Genomic DNA, 25,227 nt, shown 5'->3' with positions numbered 1-25,227 from the left:
ACCCGCGAGACGCAGAAAAAGCCAACAGGCACGGAAAGCCAGGAACCAGAAAACCAAACCTGGCAATCGGAGCCAAAAGGCACAGCAACAAATGCCAATGCAACCATGTACATCCACAAGAAAAAACTAGAAAGTCGTCTTCAAGGAGTGCCGGACCAACCGGGCTGTGGTGGGTACGCATGCCCACGGGCCGGCAACAGCCCGGTGGACCAACTCCCACAAGCCAAGCTCGACCCGCGGGCTTGGGGAGAAGAACTCCCAAAACCCCATCAAGCAGGCATCAAGCAGACGACGGGAAGGAAGCCGCATGACACTGGGAGACAGAAGAACCAGAGGGGACCACACTACCACAGGCAAGACCCCCCAGAGGAAGGAGAGGGTAGCTAAAGATGTCCCAGGGGACACAGGAGGAACTGATGGCCAAAGAACAGGAGAGACAAATGGAAAGCAGGAGGAAGGGATGAGCTGGAGGCCAACCCCCCACACAGCGTTAAGTGGAGAGATGACAGAGCCCAACAGGCTCAGGAAACCGCATAGAAATCGAACGACAGGCAATCTTCTTGAGATGATTTCGGGGCTTTTAGTGTCCCCGCGACCCGGTCCTCGACCAGGCCTCCACCCCCAGGAAGCAGCCCATGGCAGCTGACTAACACCCAGGTACCTAATTTACTGCTAGGTAACAGGGGCATAGGGTGAAAGAAACACTGCCCATTGTTTCTCGCCGGCGCCTGGGATCGAACCCAGGACCAAAGGATCACAAGTCCCGCGTGCTGTCCGCTCGGCCGACCGGCTCCCGACCGGCAAGAGGAGAGAGAAAAAAAAAAAGAACACAACTCCCGTAAACACAACTAGGCGAGCACAACAAGGTAAGCACAGAAGCCACGCATATGGCAGGTGAGCGACAGAGGAGCAGGACGAAAGAGCGAAAAACACAACCCCTCAAGCACAACGAGGAGAGGACAACCAGGGAAGGACACACAAGCCAACGAGCCTGGAAGGGCTAAGCCAGGCACTGCAAGGCAGGCAAGGAATGAGCGACCCAGAGAAGACAAGCTGAACAATTAGCACAGACAAACACACAAGGCCCCAGGAGGAAAACACGCAAGGGCCAAACAAAACGCCTAAACCAAACCCCAACACTCACCCTCGGTAACAAACCGGATCAAAATGGCACCTCATAACATCCAGACACAGGAAAACCATACCTCATAATAGTCACCTCCACCATCATGCCACGTAACCTGTGGACGTGGGGCCCCGGGACTAACTCAAGCATGGGTCGGACATGCATACGAGTGGGACTGGATGGGTACAATGAGGAGCTGTCCCGCATGGGACAAGAGACCCCCTGCAGGCACCTGTGTCCTCCTGTTCCCACATTCGCACGCCAAAAACCAAGGATCAACGCCTGGCTGATAGATGCCAGATCGCAGAAACTCACCTGCAGAATGGAGGCACGAACGTGTCACGACACAACGTAGCCGAGAAGATGCCGGGAGCACCACCAAGGGAAGAAGCCCTGAGCCGTACATGCAGAAGGGGAGGGGAGAGGTGAAAGAGGCGCCCCGCACCCATAACACGGGAAAAACCCCGGCGTCCGCCCCATAACCGCAACCCAGAACACCCTAGTAGCTACGGGGTAAGGACTGGAGAAGCAAGAAGAACGAGAGGCGAAGCACCCAAGAGAAAAAGCCGCAAAACACGAGTACTCGTGCACACCGCTCAGACCAAAACAAACTCCCACGGCGCACACGCACAACCCGCTTGGCGGGAAGGCGCCCAAAAAGACCCCTGCACAAGTAGCCCAAACAGCCCGTGACCAGAGGGATGGGCACAGGGGCAGAAACAGCCCAGCGGACGGGAACAGGAGTGAAAACAGGAAGCAGCGACATACATATCCGGTGAATGTAAAGAAGACAAGGAACGAACCAGCAACCCAAGTATTCCAAACTGGCACCCCGGATAAGGAGTATAAAGAAAACGAACAGTGCCGAGACCAAGGACGAAGAAAAACACAGGAACAAAAGACCGAGACAGGACCGAAAACCCAGAGTAACCCGGAAGGGGACCAACAAGCCCTGAAAAGACCGGAGGAAAGCTACACCGAAAGACGCCAGATGTTCCAACAATACGGGAAGTAGCAAAAACCTTCCCGAACCTTCGAGAATATCCACAAACAAGCAGAACCCACGAAGGCTCATAAAAGCACAGTCGCACCCGAGACCAAAAGTCATGCAGAACCCCCAAAAAGAAAAGGGGAAAATGACAGGGAAGTCCCGTCCCAAGAAGAGGGGTGAAAAAACCGCAAAGAGCACCCACGAACAGAACGGAACCAATGGACTCAAGGAACAAGGAACCAAGCCAGAGGAGGGGCCGACGCCCAACTAATCGTACGAGGAGGGGGGAAGGAAAAAAACCCACTCCCTGTAACTGCAAACCCCGCTCGAAGGGTAGAACAACCCCGGCAGGGACCAACGGGGCTTGAGGCTCCCCAGGCAGCCCCTCCCCAGCCCCAGGAACCCACACATCAGGCCCTGGGGCCGAGCCGTCCCAACAAAGCTCCGGCCTCGAGAAAAACCGGGGCAGCCGCGAAAAATACCAAGGAAGGGAGCCCACTGGCAGACTCAGACAACACGACTGGAGGAACAGGCTCGAATGCCCCCGTCGCTACCCCGGAAGAGGAAGTCCCCGAGACCGCCTGAGTCTCAGAACCTTCGAAACCCCGCCCTGACCCCAAACCCACAGAGAGTAAGGACCCGGATGCAGAGAGGAGGGGGGGGGGGGAGACTAGGGGGCATGGAAGGAAACCGAAACAACCAACACCCCCAAGCCCCGCCACCAAAACGGGGCAGCCTCAGGGCTTCTGGGGAGCAACAACCTACAGCGTTGCCAAACCGAAACACAATGAGCAACGCCCATGCCTGCACCCACATAGTCAGCATAAGACTGGATCAGCAACCCACAAACAAGCAACAAAACTCGTAGGACTCCAGGTCGAAGGTGCCACCAACCCCACAGGCAGCAGACGGAGGCAAAACAGTGAGTCACCCTGAGACAAGGGGACAGAGCCACTCTCGAACTCGCACAAAGCGAGGATACCCCGAGGTCACACCCATTGGACCCATGCGTCCCCGTGGGGATTTCCAGGGTCCTGAGCGTTTACTTTAAGAGGACTCGCGCCCAGGTAAACCCAGGCAGGGTACTGCTAACCGGTGCGCAAAACTACCAAACAACCTTTTAAGAACTGAACCCCTGGGACGTGTACACTCACGGAGACCTAGCAGGGGGAACCACCGGAAGAAGGAAGAGTACCCAGGACACAGGGGGCAAGAACCAAGGCAGACCCCCCCACCAGGCAGACAAACAAAAAGAAAAAGAAAACCCCGCAACAGGACTGCGTACCCAGGCAGAACAGAGCCGGCCGCTATGATAGGTGAAAACTAGCTGCACAGTACCCTGCACCCCGCCAGTGCAAACTGCCCCCTACCCCAAGGCGAACAAGGGAGACAGAACACCCTAGCAGACAAGGGGCAGCCAAAAACCAAGCAGTAAACGGCCTAGCAGGGGCAGAACCCAAGGAACTTGTGGAAGGGAACCCCAAGCTCCAAGGGCAGTACTTACAGGGCACCTAGGGAAGGAAACCCTAGGCGCATGCAGCCCGAGTACAGTATCCACTCAATTTAACAGCCTCTTTTATACCGATCTGCCAGTAATAACGACCGGTTTGGGAGATCGGTATCTGGAGCCTCATATACCGGTCTGGTGGTCAATATTACAGACGGTCGGTTCGTTTTGGTATCGGCAGCCTCTCATGGCGACCAGGCCACCGACCTCGATCATCCAGAGTGGTATATTAAATCTTAACTTTCTTTTAAAACGATTCAGTTTTATGAAGAAATTTCTAAATTATTATTAATAAAATATTTTAAAACAATTGTTATTAAGCAAAATTCTTTGTTTTCTTATTAAATACCTTTTATAGTATAGGCAATAGGTATTTTTTTTCCCACGGACCGAGAATGTACTGCACCTGGCCATGTGATCACATTGTTTACTGTGAACTTGCGCGGCTGAGAGCAATGTCTCAGAATATTAGCCAGAGAAAATCAGATTCAGACAAAAATAGATAAATTCATGATTTCAACGGTTTGTGAAAGCACCCACTGGGAATTCAACAAGTCATGCAGCATCCGCTGGCAACGAGTACCCTACAAGCCTTGCTGCACCCGCCGATGCTGAATTCCCATCAACAAGTCATGCAGCATGCGCTGGCAACGAGTACCTTACAAGCCTTGCTGCACCCGCCGATGCTGAATTCCCATCGACAAGTCGTGCAGCCTCCGCCGGCAATGAATGCTCTGCAAACTATGCTGCACCCGCCGATGCTGAATTCCCATCGACAAGTCGTGCAGCCTCCGCCGGCAATGAATGCTCTGCAAACTATGCTGCACCCGCCGATGCTGAATTCCCATCGACAAGTCGTGCAGCCTCCGCCGGCAATGAATGCTCTGCAAACTATGCTGCACCCGCCGATGCTGAATTCCCATCGACAAATGGTGCAGCCTCCGCCAGCAATGAAAGCTCTGCAAGCTATGCTGCACCCGCCGATGCTGAATTCCCATCGACAAGTTGTGCAGTCTCCGCCGGCAATGAATGCTCTGCAAGCTATGCTGCACCCGCCGATGCTGAATTCCCATCGACAAGTTGTGCAGCCTCCGCCAGCAACGAATGCTCTGCAAGCTATGCTGAACTCGCCGATGCTGGATTCCCATCGACAAGTTGTGCAGCCTCCGCCGGCAACGAATGCTCTGCAAGCTATGCTGCACCTGCCGATGCTGAATTCCCATCGACGAGTTGTGCATCCTCCACCAGTAACGAATGCTCTGCAAGCTATGCTGCACCCGCCGATGCTGAATTCCCATCGACAAGTTGTGCATCCTCCACCAGTAACGAATACTCTGCAAGCTATGCTGCACCCGCCGATGCTGAATTCCCATCGACAAGTCATGGAGCATCCGCCAGCAACAAATGCTCTGCAAGTCATGTTGCACCCGCCGATGCTGAATTCCCATAAAAAATCGTGTAGCCTCCACTAACGATATAAAATATGATTGAAAGACATATAAATTAATGTAAAAAGTGTTGATAGAGTACAGTATTGTAAGTGTTAATGATTATTTAAGCCTTGACAAAAAGATACTCTACAGTGTAAATATACAATAGAAATAATTTTCAATTGTGAATTAGAATTAGAACTGATGTGAATTAGTAGTAAGGCTAGCTGTTGTGTGAAGTGAATGCCTGAAAATAAGTGTACATACTGTATGTACCCTGTATACAGTACTGAACAATATAAAACAAGCGCTGCAGAGGATGACGTAATCTTCACAGCTTCCTAATCTTCAGCTTCATTAAAAGTAAGTCAATTTACCAATTTTATTATAGTATTACAACATATTAATTGTTTTTTTTTTCAACAAAAGCTACATATTAATCTCTGCAAATGTATATTCTATCATTAGCAGAGAAAAGGTGAGCTCAAAATATTTCGTCTTGGCTAGCTCTCAGTGACAAGGTTCGATCGCCAGTGTATGGCATGGCCGCCACAGCCTGTGTCGTAATATTAATTAAAAAATACATTACCTGCACTGTTCAGAGTAAAACAAAACACATCTTTAAAATTTTATTGAGAAAATATTAACAATCACTGACTGATACATGAAATATTTCTCAATACAAAGGAATGAACCAATTTTTTCCCACCCATCTGGACTTGATCAGACTGTGTTCACACATCATCCATGCAGCAGCCACCAGCTGGCTTAATCGTCGGCGCGGCACTAAATTGGAACGCAATTACACAATGAACTTTATTTCATTTTAGTTATACAGTATAAAATATATCCTACTTGAATATTACTTGAAAAATTACCCGACCCGACTTAACTTCGGAAATAACGGAGCTCCGGAAATAACGACCAGGGTACAGCCCCATACACGCCGTTAAATTGAGTGGATACTACTTTAGAAACACTCCCGGCTCACGCACCACCTAGAAGACAGACACCACACTCTAGGTACAGTGCTGAAACAACCATCGGAGCCGGAGCACATGACCTCAGCCGCTAGCATCAGCCTTAGAACTGGGGGTGGATAGCCGGCGCAATGGGTCTGGGGTTCTCCCATCCCCCTCCCGGGGAGGGGGGAGCTGCGCGGACAGCAGCGTGGCGACGTGTGATGTCATGATTGTTTGCTCGTTTATTTTAGGGGAGTTCTATCCACTTGTTCGGCTCGTGGTAGCAATTTTCACCAGAATAGGGGTTTGTTTGGGGATGCTTACCTTTCTGGGTGCCTAACCCAGTCGATGGCAGACATAGAATGCTTCCAAACACACAGGGGTGTCTATAGGCCATTGCTCCCCCTTGCCTCTTCTGAGGGGGCCAGGTTCTGGCTCGTGGTCCCCGGTAGGCCCATAGAACTCCATACACATGACTGATGCCAAAGTCTGACGTTAGCATATCAACCTAGTAAGCGCCATGGAGCCGAAGGGGCTCCCCCCAGAAACAAACCCCTATTCTGGTGAAATTATTGCTACCATAAGCCGAACAAGTGGATACAACTCCACTTGAGGAGAAGAAAGAGCACTCTGTCCAATAACAAGGACAGCTCAGGCGGTGCAAGAGCAGGCTGTAGGTGACACAATGCACGAGACAGCTTGCGAAACGGCGCAGAATTAACATCAAAACCGAAAGCAAGCCGAAGTGGCTCCGCCATCGCCGCACGATACGAGGCGACAGTATGGGGGCAAGATGATGGCCCCAAACCTCCACAAGAAAATGACAAGGCCATGCCAACAAACGCAGCTACCGAAGAAGGGACAGAGGGAAAAGAAGGACCGCCAAAACAAACCCGACACTGCCGCCAAGAAGAAACACGCAGGTGGGACACCATCAACGAAGCCACCTGACCACCAACAGAAGGCGAGACTCAAGGCAGAACCGAACCGGCCCCGCCATGAGCCAATTGAGCCTGGGAAGAGGCGAGCTGCGGGAAGATATCGGGTGCGACCACGGAGCCAGCAATGCCGGAAACCCAAGCTGGCAAAGGAGGAGATTGAACAACCGCCATTGAACATCCATGATTGAACATCCAACACAGAAAACATCCCAACTCCCGCGAGCCCACCACGAGATCAGAGACGACAGTCTCGACACGCAATTCTAGAGAAGGGAACCCGAGAGAATGCAAAACGCCAACAGGCTGGGTGAGCCAGGTAACCAAGAACTGAAACCTGGCAATAGGAGAGCCAAAAGGCACAAACAAAACACACAACCATGAGTAGGAGAAAAGAAGAAAACGGAAAAACAAGAAAAGCGCAGAAGAAAAGTCCCAGCACCAACGGCCAGGGACACGAGTGTAGAAGGAAGATGAGGAACGAAGAAGGCAAGGAGCAAAAAAGGAATGAAAGGGACACGACCAACAACACACAGAGCCGCTGGTCATGTCCCAACAAGCCACACCAACAGCACAGGCGTGTGACACGTCCCAACAAGACGAAAAGGAAAAAGTGCAAAGGTACGCCAACAGATCAGCACCCGAACCAAGGAGTAAGAGCTATGAGGACATGATCACCACATCGAAGAATCCCAAAGGAAGTTTTAAGGTGGAAAAAGACCGACTACAGGATCCCCAGGGGCACACCCACCAGGGGACACTGGTGGAATGAGAATCCAAACAAGCCAAAGAGACATGGGAAAGAAGAATTGCAGTGTCAGAGTAGGAGACAAGCAGAATGCATGAGGAAGCGATGTGGTAGAGGATGACACCACACACAGATTCAAGCGCAGATATGATAAGAGTCCAGCAGGCCCAGGAACCTGCACATGAGCAAACGACAAGTGAGAAGCGGGACCAAAAAGCCCAAGCCCAACTCCTGCAACACAACTAGGGAAGTACAACTAGGTAAGTACCGTACAGAGAAACCAATATATATAGCAGATCTAAGCCAGGCACTGCAAGACATACAAGGAAAGAGTGACCCAGATAAGACCATGAAAAATGGGGCCACGACCCCCTTTGCAACCATGAACCCAGCTGAACAAGTAAGGCCTCAGGAAGAAGCACGGAAGGGCAAACACCAGTACATGTGCACACAGCCCATATCAAAACAAACAACCACGGTGCATGCGCAGCAGGGATGCCAGACGTGGGTCGCCAAAAGTCGCGAGCTGAAAAAAGAAACCACAAAGAAACCACTAGAAAGAGACAAAACAGTGTTGTTAATGATCGAATCCCATATGAGAATACACAGGGCAGCCGCCAACCGTAGTCGAAAAGAGCAGGAAGGAGCGAAAAGAAATATAGCACAGCTTCCCAGTTGAGCTACAAAGGAGCCCCTCCTAGTAGCCCAACCGGGCTACAAGGAGCCCAATCTGGCAACCCTGTGCAGCGCAGGACAGTGCACGCACTGCACGGAGAGAAAGAGACAAACACGAAAGAACGAAACAGGACCGAAAAACGAAAAGCTTGGAGAAGGACCAGCAAGCCCCAGAAAGTATCGGAAGACGACAGACGTTCCAAGAATACGGGAAGAAACAAAAACCTTCCCGATCCTTCTAGAACAAAGAAGCAAATGTGAAGCACGAAGGCACGGAGGGCAAAGTCGCGCTCGAGACCAAAAGTCACGCATAACCCGGAGAAGAGAGAAACATGACTGTTTGTTGTTGTTTAACCCTTCAATTGCGCATCGCATCATATGATGCTTTGACCGACTTGCAGTAAATTGCGCATCGCATCATGCGATGCGCATGATGCATCATCGCATCATGCGTAGCTTTGGAGTACTACGCAAGATTTAAACGGCCCACGGATACACGGGGTTCGCCACACCTTCATCAGGGCTCTTGTAAACAGACACCATTTTTAAAAAAAATCGTGGGCCAAACTCCCGGGTGTTAGGGGCCTCAGTATTGAGTCAGCTACCAAGCCTGACGCACGCAGCATGAACTCACAGCACTACTGTTCAGCTTGTGACCACAGCATCGCCTAAAAATGCCATAATATGCTTGTTCATGCTATTATGTAGCGATGATATTATTACAGAAGACCCCTGACTGTGATAAAACTGACCAGGGTTCTGATAATAACAGGATTGTGGTGATATTTGGCGCTGTGCGCCATGGAGGGAGGTGTAGTGCTGTGGGAGGGAGGGTGGTGGCGATGTCTTTTGAGTGTGTGTGGCCACCTTTTATTGACTGCACTCACCATACTTGCTTAGTGGATCACTATGGTGAACACAAATGTAGATACTTATATATAACGTGTGTATAGTGTGAGATAACAGCGAGAGGAGGAGGATGGGAGCCGCCATTTTGGTGAGGGAGGAGCGTCGTCTGCAGGACTTACCATGTTGTTTACTGATGACCACGATGGTCTTTGGGCACCATACCAGTTTACTTGTACAAGTATGGTGAATAAAACAGGTAGATATTTATATATAATGTGTGTATATAGCGTAATAACACCACAAACAGTATTGTTGTAGGAGAAATATTAGTGCGTCTGGCCTTGAGGGCGGCCGCCACCAGCTGACTGTGTGAGTAGCTACGTCTCTCTGCCTTTACTCACCATACAAGCTTAGATGTACAGTTATAGTGAACAAAACATGTAAATACTTATATATAATGTCTGTATATAAAAGCAAAAACAGTATGGTGGGTGGAGAATGGTGGCAAGTCAGGTGAGGTGAGGTGAGGGAGGGAGTGGCAGCCAGTGGTAGCCAGTCACTGCCTGCCACTGCCACTGCCACTCAGCATACCAACTTAGTGGTTCGTTATGGTGAACAAAACATGCAGATACTTATATATAACCTGTGTATATAGTGTAATAATCGACAAAGTATTTGTTCACTGTTTGATGAACATAATTGAATCAACAATACGCACACCACATTTTTGAGTACAGCGATGATTCACTCATTTTATTATATAAATATATCACACTACACACTATTGAATAATATTACAGCAAAAAAATACGAAAAATCAATCAGAGACATTGAAATAATTAGGTAATTATCTCTTTGTGGAAACTCCGGCCTGACAGCTGCCGATCAACAGACCGCCTGGGACGCACGCTCAGTCAGCGCCTGATTTTTGCCAGAATTCCCCGCCCTATAGTGGACAATATATGCCACTTACGATTTTTTTATTATTTTTCCCGTGATCACTGAACACAAATTAACAGGTTAGGAAGAAAAAATGATTTTTTTTTTTTTTTTTTTTTTTTTTTTGTATGCGCCTGTGGGTGTCAAATGGTATATAGCTATGCGCCATTTAAGGGTTAATTCGCTACCTGGAACGAAACGTTTCAAGCAGCACGGGCTATGGTGACCCCGCAGTCGGAAACATGACTGTGAAGGCCTGTCCCAAGATGAATAGCGGAGAAACGTACCCACCAACAGAACGGACCCGACGGATCCAAGGGACAAGGAACCAATCCTGGGGAGGGGCTGACTCCCAAAAACACGTACAGAGAGGGAGGGGGGGGGAGAAAAAAACCACTCCTCGTAACCACAAGCCCCGCACAAACGGTAGAAAAACCAAGGAGGGGTCCAAACGTCAGCCCCTCACCAACCAACCACCCGGGAACCCACAAGGCAGGTCCCAGGGCCGAGCTGTTCCCCCAAAGCCCCAGACTCACAAGAAAAAGCTCGGGCAACCGGATAATTACTAAGGAAGGGAGCCCACTGGCAGACTCATACAACACGACTGGAGGAACAGGCTCGAATGCCCCCGTCGCTACCCTGGAAGGGGGAAAACCCCGAGATCACCCAAGTCTCAAGACCAGCGATGCCCTGCCCCGACTCCGAACCCACAAACGGTAAGGATCCGGATGCAGAGAGAAAGTGGGGGAGGGGACCATAACAGGGAAAGACAATGTGGCCTGACAAGCCTGGCCTCGGCCGGAGCTTGGGAAGTAGAAGAACTCCTAGAACCCCATCAAGCAGGTATAAAGCAGGACGCAGAAGGAACAAAACCGAAGCGTCCAACACCCTCAAGCCCCATCACACCAACCAAAATGGGCGGCCCTGGAGCTGCCGGGGAGCAAACGACCTAGCATGTTGCACCACTGAAAACTTGCAACACCCGTGCTACCTGAACCCACATAGTCAGCATAAGACTAGGTAATCCGAGCCACAAACAACCAACAAAACTCGAAGGGGTTTCGGCCCGAAGGTGCCACCGATCCCACAGGTAGCAGAGGCAAAACAATGAGAGTCACCCTGAGACAAGGGGATAGAGCAACCCTTGAACTCGCACAAAGCAAGGGGAGACTCTGGGGCCACATCCATCAAACCCACACGCCACCTAGAAGTTTCCCACGGTCCTGAGCATTCACCTACAGGGACTCACGCCCAGGTAATCCCAGGCAGGGTACTGCTAACCGACACCCACAAATACCAAACAACATTCTAAGAACTAAACCCCCGGGACGTGTACACTCACGGAGACCTAGAAGGGGAAACCACCGGAAGAGAGAATAATACCCAGTACATAGGGGGAAAGAACCAAGGCAGACCCCCACCAGGCAGACAAACAAAAAGAAAAAGAAAAACCCCGCAAGAGGACAACGTACCCAGGCAGAACAGAGCCGGCTGCTATGATAGGTGAAAACAAGGTGCACAGTACCCTGCCCCCTACCAGTGCAAACTGCCCCTACCCCAAAGCGAACAAGGGCGACAAAACACCCTAGCACACAAATAGCGGCAGAAAACCAAGCAGTAAACAGCCTAGCAGGGGCAGAACCCAAGGAACTTGTGGAAAGTGGCCCCAAGCCCCAAGGGCCATACAAAATGGCCAAGGCCATACAAAATGACCCAAAAGGCCCACAAATCGTGGGACGAGAAGTGAGCAAACAGAGGGAGCCTCTCCCCCCCCCCCCCAATTGCCCTGTCAATGGGACGAACTGCGAAAGGGCCGACGCACCTTACAAAAAACCTAAGTGTTGCACAGGGCAATCCCCGCCTCGACCTAAAAAAAGACGGAACCGAAGGCTGTGCCTGCCCCGAATCTGGCACCACCGGCCAACCACGACGGGAAGAACCCCGAGCCCTGGCACGACCCTTCTGGGAAGGCCCACCACAAGCCCCCAGAGGACTAGCAAGTCTGACATACGACGACAACTAGTTGAAGCCGCCTGCAGATTCTACACAACCGCAGACTCTGCAAACAGCAGCGGACAAAAGGGCGAAAACAACCTAAGAGCCAGGGCCCAAGTGGATTCCAAAGAAGAAGCAAGCACCGCCTGCCAACACACAAGACAGGAAGCAAAATATCGGGAAATCGCATCCCGCAGGAGCGGAGCGAAGAACTTCAACAATGTAGATGATGCACACACGGCCGAAGGCAATGCACCAGACCCAGAGGTGGCCCCTAGCTCCTCCTCATCTAACTCAAGCCAATCTGGGGACAGTTTGAGGAGAGAGAAGAAACGCAGGGCCGAAGCCAACAGGCCACAGGTACGCAAATCCTCCGCAGCCAAAACAGTCGAAAGAGAAGGAACCTGCACATGAAGCTGCATCACACCTGTAGGAAATTTCCAACACTAATACACTACTATTGTATTATAATAAATCATTATTATTATATACTAACTACAGTAGTCACTAAATTTACTAACAGTAATGTTAACATAAACTAACCATTATATCTGCGTATTAATGCTAGAATTCTTACGAAATAAAGCACCAACATTGCGTCAGATTATATCTAGTTAAACACATTTATTACCAATGTGCTAGAGAATTGAATGTGGTTCTCTAAAATCATCAGTATTCCGTGTGATAATTATTTACAGATAACATAACTCCCAAATAATTCTAAATCGAGAGTTTTTAGTTACAATTGTTATCAAGTAATAGTTTTTCTGTCACGCGTGAATGCCATGGAGAAAACTATAATCTTCTCCATTTCTCGTTTACCACCATAAGATGAGAAAGCAATAATATTTAAATCCCTAGAATCACAACCCAGTCCTTATTAAAGTGTTTCAACCACAATTGCGCGAAATAGTATTATTCGTGATAAATAATTTCTGTGGTGAATGCGGGACGCGGGTTGAGGAGAAGGAGACACCATTGTTGTGGTTTGTGTTGCGGAGCGAGCAGCCAGCGTGCGTACTTGGACAGAGGAAAGTCGTGGCGTCAGAGTCTGGGACACGTAGCGTTGGGGGATTATCAGCAAGAATTACACTGATACCCAACTCATAACGAATAATTATTCTTCCACGTGCTCCATAGTGCTCGGTCAAACAATAACGCGTCGAGAATCAAGACAAACTCTCAATCACGTGTACAACATCGTGGAAGTTTGAGACTGAGACGCGATATCGGCAGACTTCAGCATTTACTACGCTCATGCTAAGTATATTTTCTTTCTTGATGCATCATTAGAGATTGTATATTTCATGGGTAGTCTGTCGTTACATAGCGGGACGACAACAAATCCAACGTTAGTACCGCATTAATATTCATTATCTATTTTCATAAATTTTGAGATTTAAGTAGCCTAGTTCAATGCTACGTAATATCCTTTAAATTACAGCTCGTATGTGAGGAGTCAACGAGTCGTTAACTACATTCGTGTTATTCACCTCTAAGGCTTCTATGTGGAGATCCTGAGATCACGAGGACGAAGCACGAACGATGTCATAGAAATCGTCTTAAAGCTAAGACTTTTGTACACATTTAATTATTCCATTTTATTATACATATCCATAATATTATCATATCGAATATTTACTATATGAGTTTTGGAAATTGATGTGTTTACTTAGATGATTGCTCTTTAATTTTAATAATCATTAATATTCTCTATTTGAATTTACCTATTGATTCTATAATATTTTGGTCATAATATTCTTTACTCAACAATGAACTGGTGACGAACCACACTAGTTCCTAGACGTATATGAAATTCTAGCAATACCCCCCCAATGTAGGTGTTTGAGGCTCTGACATTAGTTAATTAATCATACAGTCCATTATTTATTTAAGTGATTATTCTTTCTAATATTTATCCATAGGCACTGGTTCTTCCTTGTGTTTCTAATAATCACTTTTTATTAGTTTCCCTCTTTTCTCAAAAGTGGGTGGTCCTTTGTTATTATATAAACTAAGTAAAGTATCCACTCAATTTAACGGCCTCTTTTATACCGATCTGCCGGTAATAACGACCGGTTTGGGAGATCGGTATCTGGACCCTCATATACCAGTCTGGCGGTCGATATTACCGAAGGTCGGTATTGAGTTTGTTTTGGCATCGGCGGCCCCTCATGTGGCAACAGGCCACCGACCTCCAAGGCCTTGAGGGAGGGATGGGAGGCAGTGATTGATGGAGGGAGGGAGGGAGGGAGTTGGTCAGGAAGGGAGGGAGGTAGTTGGTCAGGAAGGGAGGGAGGGAGTTGGTCAGGAAGGGAGGGAGGGAGTTGGTCAGGAAGGGAGGGAGGGAGTTGGTCAGGAAGGGAGGGAGGGAGTTGATCAGGAAGGGAGGGAGGGAGTTGGTCAGGGAGGAAGGGAGTTGGTCAGGAAGGGAGGAAGGGAGTTGGTCAGGGAGGGAGGGAGGGAGTTGGTCAGGAAGGGAGGGAGGGAGTGGAGGGAGGGAGTGAAGGCAGGGAGGAAGGGAGTTGGTCAGGAAGAGAGTTGGTTAGGGAGGGAGGGAGGGAGTTGGTTAGGGAGGGAGGGAGGGAGTTGGTCAGGGAGGGAGGGAGGGAGTTGGTCAGGAAGGGAGGAAGGGAGTTGGTCAGGAAGGGAGGGAGGGAGTTGGTCAGGAAAGGAGGAAGGGAGTTGAGTCAGGAAAGGAGGAAGGGAGTTGGCCAGGAAGGGAGGAAGGGAGTTGGTCAGGAAGGGAGGAAGGGAGTTGGTTAGGGAGGGAGGGAGGGAGTTGGTCAGGGAGGGAGGGAGGGAGTTGGTCAGGAAGGGAGGAAGGGAGTTGGTCAGGAAGGGAGGAAGGGAGTTGGTCAGGAAGGGAGGAAGGGAGTTGGTCAGGAAGGGAGGAAGGGAGTTGGTCAGGAAGGGAGGAAGGGAGTTGGTCAGGAAGGGAGGGAGGGAGGGAGTTGGTCAGGAAGGGAGGGAGGGAGTTGGTCAGGAAGGGAGGAAGGGAGTTGGTCAGGAAGGGAGGAAGGGAGTTGGTCAGGAAGGGAGGAAGGGAGTTGGTCAGGAAGGGAGGAAGGGAGTTGGTCAGGAAGGGAGGAAGGGAGTTGGTCAGGAAGGGAGTTGGTCACGGAAGGGAGGAAGGGAGTTGGTCAGGAAGGGAGGAAGGGAGTTGGTCAGGAAGGGAGGAAGGGAGTTGGTCAGGAAGGGAGGGAGGGAGTTGGTCAGGAAGGGAGGAAGGGAGTTGGTCAGGAAGGGAGGAAGGGAGTTGGTCAGGAAGGGAGGAAGGGAGTTGGTCAGGAAGGGAGGAAGGGAGTTGGTCAGGAAGGGAGGAAGGGAGTTGGTCAGGAAGGGAGGAAGGGAGTTGGTCAGGAAGGGAGGGAGGGAGTTGGTCAGGAAGGGAGGAAGGGAGTTGGTCAGGAAGGGAGGAAGGGAGTTGGTCAGGAAGGGAGGAAGGGAGTTGGTCAGGAAGGGAGGAAGGGAGTTGGTCAGGAAGGGAGTTGGTCAGGAAGGGAGGAAGGGAGTTGGTCAGGAAGGGAGGAAGGGAGTTGGTCAGGAAGGGAGGAAGGGAGTTGGTCAGGAAGGGAGGGAGGGAGTTGGTCAGGAAGGGAGGAAGGGAGTTGGTCAGGGAAGGGAGGGAGGGAGTTGGTCATGGAAGGAGGAAAAACTATTGTGGTGTGTATGGGACTCGCTTAAGCCTAACGAAGGTGGTGTTGGCGGTGTTGCAAGAATTATATTGTTTTCTTATTGCTGTGGAGAGCTAGTTCCGAATATTAATTAAATAACACTATAATAGATGAACAGTACAGTACAGTATTTGGTTTGCTATTTATTCATTTAAATATTTACAATAAAATAAAATGGGATTTAACAGAACTTACGGCGCATCGTACAGCGTGTCAACACCCACGTGTCTGTCGACACATGTGGAGGGGAGATGGGAAGGCTGGCGTGAGGTGGGGGAGGGGGGGTTGACCAGGCAGGAGATCACACGTGTCGTCCAGTCTCGCCACTTACCCACTGTTCACCCACTTCCCTGCCCACCCACCTGTTCACCCACTTCCCTACCCACCCACCTGTTCACCCACTTCCCTGCCCACCCACCTGTTCACCCACTTCCCTGCCCACCCATCTGTTCACCCACTTCCCTACCCACCCACCTGTTCACCCACTTCCCTGCCCACCCACCTGTTTACCCACTTCCCTACCCACCCACCTGTTCACCCACTTCCCTGCCCACCCACCAGTTTACCCACTTGGCTGCACACCCATTTACCCACCTGTTCACCCACCCACCTATTTACCCACTTCCCTGCCCACCCACCTGCCTGCACGCCCACTTACCCACCTGTCAATCCATCCACCCACCTGTTCACCCACCTACCTGCACACCCACCTGCCTGCTTAACCCACCTGTTCACCCACTTCCCTGCCCACCCACCTGTTTACCCACATGCCTGCATGCCCACTTACCCACCTGTCAATGCACCCACCCACCTATTCACCCACCTGCCTGCTCGAACCTGTTCACCCACCAAGCCCATCTACCTGCCATCCACTCATCCAAAACCCACCTGCCTGAACCCACCTATCCCTGCCTGCCCACCCACCCACCCACCTGCCTGCCCACCCACCCACCTGCCTGCCCACCCACTTTCCCTGCCCACCCACTTTCCCTGCCCACCCACTTTCCCTGCCCACCCACTTTCCCTGCCCACCTACCAGCTAGGCAGCTAACCACCTATGCACCAGCCCCACACACTAATTAGTGTGTCAATTCAAATCATGCGTGTGGTATAAAAATTGTCGGAAATGGTCCCTTTTGGACTCAGAGGTGAAAAAGTACTATAATCCGGAACATGTGATAATCCGGCTGGGGGTCCTTCCCATATAGTCCGGATAGTCGAGTGGAGACAACTACCTGAATGTTACTTGAAAAATTACCGACATCTTAACTTCGGAAATACCAGAACTCCAGAAATAACGACCAGGGTACAGCCCCATATAGGCCGTTAAATTGAGTGGATACTAATCAAATAATTGAGTCAAGCCCCAGATATCCCACAACACCTAAATCATGCGTAAGAGCAGGGGGCAAACAAACAAGCATTGAGATGCTCAAATTCGCCTCTCCAGAAAAACCTGAAACGCCGTCTGAGCCTCCCTCCACTCAAGCGAGCGGGTCCAACAGAACGTATGTCAAGCTTCCAATGAAAAGAGCAGGCAGTCTGCCAACTACGATGACTCCAGAACTTCATAACGAACCCAGTACGGACACGAAGATCCATACACGAAGGAACGCGGATCCATCATGAAAGCATAATCTGAGTCGCGCAGGAAGTAAGCCTCTAGGGCTTCCCACACCACATGAGAAGAGACGTGGGAAGCCGAAAACCTCCGGAGGGACAGGACCGAGGAACCCACAGGATCACGGAACCGAACCCGGGGAGGGGGATGGGGGGCTAGATGCCAAGTCCAATTCGTACAAGGAAGGAGCATAAGAGAACCTCTCTCCTTGTAACACCAAGCCCCCGCTCAGAGGGTAGGAAAACCCAGGCGGGGTCCAATGGGCCCCAAGGCCCCAGAGTTAACCCCTCCCCCCACCCCGGGAAACCTCACCACTAGATCCCAGGGCAGAGCCTTCTCCAAAGCCCCCAAGGCCCACTGGTCAGACCCAGAAGCTGCGGCTGGAGCACCATGCTCGAATGCCTCCGCCGCCTTCATGAAAGGGGACTTCCTCGAGACCGCCCGAGTCTAAACACCAACTAAACCTGGCCCCGATCTCGAAACCCCTTAGACGTTTCGGAGCCGGAAGCAAGGGAGGGGGGGGAGAGGAACTGGATGAACCACAAGGAGTGGCGGATGGAATCAAAGTCAAAGTGACTCCCACCCCCAAATCCGGGTCCCTATAACCAAAACGGGGCAGTCTCGGGGTATCCTGGGAAGCAACCAACCTATCGCGTTGCAGCAACCTAAACTGAGCATGCAACACCTGTGCTGCCTGCATGCACCCTTATATCATATTCAGTAGCTTGGGTGAACTGGAGCATGTGGAAAGAACAAACATCACACGACTCCAAGTCAAGAGAATCACCAACCCGACAGGCAGCATGGCACAGGCAAAACCGGTGAGTGTCACCCCGAGACAAGGGGACAGAGCTACCCATCAACCTTGCACGAAGCGAGAGGGGACTCAAGGGTCACATCCATCAGACCACATTGCCCCTGCTGGGTTTCCCAGGGTCCTTAGCCTTGGTAACACGCTAAGGAAAGCCCAGGCTTTCCTGGTACTGCGAACCGGCACCCAAAAACTACCAAGCGAACTTCTAAAGCTGAACCCCCAGGACATGTCCACTCATGGGAGCCAAGCAGGGGGTACCATCAAAAAACAATAAATATAAGAGAAAGAACCAACGGGCAACCAAAGGCAGATCCCCCTCCCCCCCACCTAGCAGGAAAACAAAAACAAAAGAAAAACCCCACGAGAGGGCAACGTAACCAGGCAGAACAGAGCTGGCCGCTATAACAGGTGATAACTAGCTGTCAAGTATCCTGCGCCCCTACCAGTGACAAAAACTACCTCCTACCCAGAGACAAACAAGGGCAGCAATACACTAGCTCACTCCAAGGGCAGCCAAGTACTGAGCAATAAAAACCACCTTGGGAAGACCCCCAAGGTGACTTATGAAAGGATGCCCCAAGCCCCAAGGGCAGTACTTACTAGGCACCTGGGGAAGGTAACCTTAGGTGCATACAGCCCGAGTACCATACAATATTACTCCTTGCTCGCACACCCCAAGTGGTGCACGAGCCAGTTGTGTTCGCATTTGAGTGCGGGTGTTGCGGGTGTGACGATTAGCGAGAGAACTTGAAAAGAATTTACACAATTGAGTGCAGTTGCCGATTTTTGGGTTTGGTGCGGTATGGTATGGTATGCCGGGCTTTTTGACCTTATATGCATATATTCTTTTAGAGAATTCTATTACGAACAATTTGATACCAAAATGAACGACATATACAAAAATTAAGGTGAGAAAACTTAAAAGAGTATACACATTTTAGTGTGGGTGCACACTCGGCCCACCTTGGGGTGGGCTGGGGCGCACACGCCGCACCGCTCAAAGTGTTAAGGGGTACCTCAGTCACTCACGGAGAGCATCACACACTTAGCCTTGTCTTCCGTGAGGAGTGAGGTAAAACCAGCAACTCCCTGATCTCTAATCTCTTCATAAACTGGCACTAACAAGAGCATGCTACTGATTTAGCCACCACAAAAGTCTAAAGCCTAAGGTCGAAAATCTGGCTAGTATATCACTTATTGCCAGATAATTTTCTATCAATCACTGAAAAAAAACATTGCCTAAAATTCCTTGGTCATACTCAATATTCTTACTTGGCCTCAGGCAAACAATATGGAGAGTGAAGACTGAAATAATTTTCTACACATTATTTAAAATATGTAAATATTTACATAAATGATTGTACACTTGACAAATAATAATAAATAACTGTTAAATATTACAACACTCTTCAGTTGGATTCGAATGTAAAATGGCTAAACCGTTTAGGCATCTCTCAGTAGCAGATATTAGGCTTTACTAGCACAAATGTTGAAACTTTGTCATACTAAGATAGAAAATTAAATGCCAACACCAGTCTCCGTGGTGTAGTGGTAAGACACTCGCCTGGCGTTCCGCGAACTCTTTGTCATGGGTTCGTATCCTGGCCGGGGAGGATTTACTGGGCGCAAATCCTTAACTGTAGCCTCTGTTTAACTCAACAGTAAAATGTGTACTTGGTTGTAAAAACTATTCTTCACGGCAGGGATCATATTCCAGGGATCTGCCCAAAATGCTATGTGTACTAGTGGCTGTAAAAGAATGTAACAACTCTTGTATATATCTAAAAAAAACAAAAAAAAAACAAAAAAAAAAGATAATGAATAGTAAACTATAATCTAAATATAACATCTTCTCTCATGTGAGCATACACGCTCAACAAATAAGACAAGATTTCAAGAGGTTCTTTACTCTATCAAGTATTCACGTATTCTCCAGCAAATAGAAGTTTACTTTACTCTTACTCATAAAGTGGTTGTCTTGATCTCCTCTGAATTAACTCACAATTGTTTTAAATAAAGACGTACAAGTGTACCAACAGGTTTACACATATAAATAAATATACTGGGTTGCTGGCTACAAGAATATTATTCTGTGTTTCAGGAACAATTTAGACCAACATCCGTCACAAAGGGAATGGGGAGGATATTTGATCTATCTTTATACTCTGTAGAATGTCTACTGCTGTCTCAGCAGATGGTTGAGGTTGGTGAATAATTCCTCAGGTCATTTTCTTGATTCCTGTAAACTTCCTTCCTCTCTTCTCCCTTCACATCACAACAGTTGATCGCTTCACTCTCCTCTGTGATGTAACAGCTGATGGCTGACCTTCCAAGACAGTCACCACTGGTACTCCTCTGCTTGTGGAGTAACCTGGGATATGATGCAACCCGTCCTCTTAAAAATAATGTCACTTTTCGCTCGTATGTGCACTATGGCCAAATTTGGACGTAATTTGAAATGAAATCGACTCACAAAAGCGACGTTTTGTTCCAGTTTTCTATTTGAGTCATTCGGCGTACGCGCAGAGGTTATGAGAGGACACTTTAAATTAACGTTTTTCATAATGTTTTGAAACTTTATGAGAATTTCCTGCCCACCTAACCTATCAGAGGACCCTTAACTTAGTGTTGTTGAAAAAAAAAATCCCAAATTTATTTTCATTTTTTTTTCATTTTCAAATTACGTCCAAATTCGGCCATACGGGCAAACGGCCAAAAGCGACGTTCTTTTTAAGAGGATAGGTTGTATGATGAGGGTCTCCCAGACTTTCGCCAAACTTCCATGCTGCTCACTTGTCTTTGCCTTCTCCCATGTAGATGTGACGTGACCCGGTAGTTCCTTCCACCAGGGTTGCACCACTGCCAAGCACACGTCGACCAGGACTGCCCCAATAGTCTTTTAGTAGTATCTAAACCCAGGAACGGCCCACGAGTCGAATCTCGACCCCCCAGCACCGCCTTTTGAAACACTAGGAATCCACCAATGCTACTGAGCCTCTTGTGACCACTTCTAATGGTCCAGCACTCCAGTACTACCTCCAGAAGTTGTTCGGTGACTCCTCTACTGTATCTCTAGAGTACTCCCAGACTAGTTGGCCCTCCTTGCACATCAAATCTTGCCTTGCGGGACCTATGAGTGATGCAACCTGTTACCTTGATGTTCTGGGAACCAGTGACGGCACACTGCTTTCCCGCTCAGTGCTCGGGCACTGATGTCATACCATGTCATGTCAGTGACATGACATGGTATGTGGGTGTGTGACCAATCAGAACTCTGATTGGTCACACACCCATGTTTAACATATCACAGTCTCCAAAACTTGGGAGACTCAGTGTCTTCGCATCTGGACTATTTTGGTGGGATTTCATTGCCTTTTACCCGAGTTTGCTGCAAAGCTCTGTATAACAACTTCCCCACGGAACTTAAAACTTGAGCAATTCAAATTTTTGGCATCTTGCCTCTCGAGTATAATCAAATGAAACTAGGCATCTTCAAGGACTTGTTCGACTCTTAATAGGTGGGAGAGGAGTGTATTTTGCTGGGCCACATATCAATATATAGTACAGGCAGATGACAAATATCTTGGGATGGAAAAGTAAAGCAATGTATGAAAGATATTAAAAAATAATTTCATTCTGAAAGGAATTCACTAAACTAATAAGGAAAGTCCCTTACTGAAAAGTGACTTCAATTATATTTTCTTACCTGCTCATGTTGAGACAGAGGATTGTTCAGTAATGGATCAAGAGTTTCATCACCAAGGCCTGGAGTCACCATTAACTGCAATCTAATAGTTTCATATTTCTCACGTTCCTCTCTGATCACATTTAACCACTGCAAAAACACACACCAACAGTCACAACCTTATCTATAATTTTGTTTTTATTTGTGTGCTCTACAACAAAAAATGGAATGTATATGATGGTGTGTATACTACAATCTTAAAAGTATACTTATACATAGAAATTTTCTCTAAATTAAAAGAAACATAACAGCCAATAAATTACAGTACAGTATACTAAAGTGTAAGTAACTTAATCAACATTAATAAGGAGGACACATTTGTATTTAAATATTTAGTCACAGCTGATAATCCCCACATGACGAGGAAAGAAACCATATGCAAAGCTAATCGGTGTGCAAAAAGGCAATAACCAATAAATGAGAACATTCAAACATTCTAACAAAAAGGTGCAAACAGCTTCTTTTAAGACTGTGGCCAACAGGGGGTTAGTAGCACTAACATATTAAACCTTAAGATAAATACAACAAAACAAAATATTAAATTAAACAAATTGTTACTCAATACTTAGTGACCTCTGCACAAGACATGTGAGAATCTTATACTTAGGGTTGAACAAGAACAAAAAATACAGTTTAGGTTTAATACATTATCAACTTAAATTTGACACAGAAACTTTTGAATCTATGAGATAAGGGATTCAAAATAAAAATACAGTGGTACCTCGAATAACGAATTTAATCCGTGTTCCAGCGCCGTGTTTATCATGTGAAACAGGACGTCATACAAAACGAATGTCCCCATTTAACCACTGTGATGCGCTGTGTTTATTGTGAAATTCCCCCAGTGTACATGACATCAAGTGTTTCCAAAAATCCAGCGTTGAATGTAATGAAATGCCATTTTCTGGGTGAGACCCGGAGGCTCCCCAGAGCTTTACCAGGCTGATATGCTAATGTCAGACTTTGGCATCAGTCATGTGTATGGAGTTCTAGGGCCTACCAGGGACCACGGCCAGAACCTGGCCCCCTCAGAGAGGCAAGGGGAGCAATGGCCTATAGAAACCCCCGTGTGGTTGGAAGCATTCTATGTCTGCCATCGACCGGGTCAAGCATCCAGAAAGGTAAGCTAAAATTGCTACCAAAGGCCGAACCAGTGGATATAACTCCCCAACAGAAAACAAGCAAACTAGTATGACGTCACACGTCACCGCGTTGCTGTCTGCGCAGCTCCCCCCCTCCCTGGGAGGGGAAAGGGGGAGCCCGAGACCTCTCACGCTGGCTATCCACCCATCAGTTCTGAGGCTGAATGTCAAAAACATGCGAAAAACCGCCGACCGGAGGGAGGGAGGGAGGGTTGCCAGGGAGCCTCCGGGTCTCACCCAGAAAATGGCGTTTCATTACATTCAATGCTGGTTTTCTGGGGGTAGCCCCGTCGGTTCCCCTGAGCTAACTACCCACAGAGGAAAGTTAAAGGGACGGAACTGGGAGGTGGACTCCACGCACCCCTCAATGGAAGTGAGAAGACAACCGGCAGCAAACGCCAACCCAAGGCGACACAGCCCTGAAAGGGCCCGGGAACAACACGAGACAACGAGCAGCAAGGCCCCTGTACGAACACCAAAAGAGCCATGTCCGAATGACAGCAAGGACACGTCGCCCAGACGGCAGCAAGAGCAGCGAAGCCATGAACGCCACGGGCACGGGGAAAGAACAAAGGCAGGCTGGCCGCAATAACACGGTGGACAACACGGGACACCGTCACCCGCGAACAGGGAAGAACGGAACCAGATCAACTCAAAGCGCGCCCCGGACATAAAGGCCGCGGCACGCATTTAACAGCGGAGGGGCGCCACTGAACACAAAACAAAACACACCCCCCGGCCCGACCAACCAAGCACCAACAAAGCAAGGACCCCTCCGGAATGCTGCAGCCCCATCCCATGACAAAAAAAGATGGAGACTGCTGACACCTAACAACCAAAACACCAAAACTGAAGGAGCAGAAAACCCCTGCGGAGGAGAGCAAGAAGCCCAGCGACCCGACCCCCCAGAGGCAAATGCCAACAGGAAAAGAGCCGACGAAAAACAAACCGGAACCGAAGGGGCACCACCAACCGAGGAGAAGACAGAGCACGCTGACCAGAGACCAGGATGGTGCAAGCGGCGCACGAACAGGCCGGAGATGAAACAACGCACGAGACAGCTTACTAACGGTGCAGAAGCAACACCAAGACCGAAAGCAAGCCGAAGAGGCTCAGCCAGCGCTGCACGAAATGAGTCGACAGTATGTGGCAAGACGATGTCCCCCAACCCCCACCAAAAACCAAGCCGACACTAACAACCGCAGCCACCTAAGAAGGGACAGGAGGAAAAGGAAGGATCGCTAAAATACCCTATACTGCCGCCAAGAAGAAGTACGCAGGTGGGACACCAACAATGAAGCCACCAGACCACCAACCGGAGGTATAAGTTCGTAAGCTGAAAATTTGTAAACTGAAGCTACTTTTCCCATTAGAAATAACGTTATCTTGAGGTTATCTTAAGATGATTTCGGGGCTTTAGTGTCCCCGCGGCCCGGTCCTCGACCAGGCCTCCACCCCCAGGAAGCAGCCCGTGACAGCTGATTAACACCCAGGTACCTATTTTACTGCTAGATAACAGGGGCATATGGTGAAAGAAACTCTGCCCATTGTTTCTCGCCGGCGCCTGGGATCGAACCCAGGACCACAAGATCACAAGTCCAGCGTGCTGTCCACTCAGCCGACCGGCTCCCTGAACGTAAATTAATCTGTTCCACACTCTCCCCAAAATTAACTTCAAAGTAAATTTTATACCTAATTCACCCAAATCTTTAGTACTAAAGAATGGACAAGTTATTGCTTACCTATATTGATGACTTGTTAGCATATGGAAGACAGTGAGGAGGGAGGATTAGGAGAGGTGTTAGTGTTTGGAAAGGGAGTCCACTTTCATTATAACATCAGGCAGTGATGACTTCTCTAGGGGTACACTCTCTGGCACGTTTTTCCTGCATACCACTAGGACCTGCTTGTGGCTCTCTACTTGTTTTTCCTCGCTAAAAACCTGTCTAGTGACACTTGTTTTTCCCTACGTTGTAACACTTGTCTGAAGTGAGACATCACATTGTCATTAAAAAGGTTAACACAAGGGCCTACTACTGCTTGCTCTGGGTGAATTAACAACTTTTCA

General features: G+C 48.9%; 1 protein-coding gene across 1 annotated transcript in view; it reads right to left on the bottom strand.

The window, feature by feature from the left end:
* Positions 1–25,227, bottom strand: part of TBC1D5 (TBC1 domain family member 5) — a gene marked incomplete in the record, with an annotated part of 601,299 nt that overhangs the window by 450,827 nt on the left and 125,245 nt on the right. Inside the window, 1 exon segment of the mRNA XM_045742746.2 lies at positions 21,979–22,107. Coding sequence (XP_045598702.1) covers positions 21,979–22,107 — 129 coding nt within the window.

The sequence above is a fragment of the Procambarus clarkii genome, chromosome 11, assembly GCF_040958095.1.
Source record: "Procambarus clarkii isolate CNS0578487 chromosome 11, FALCON_Pclarkii_2.0, whole genome shotgun sequence".
Lineage (NCBI taxonomy): Eukaryota > Metazoa > Arthropoda > Malacostraca > Decapoda > Cambaridae > Procambarus > Procambarus clarkii.
This window is presented reverse-complemented; position numbering and strand designations above follow the sequence as displayed.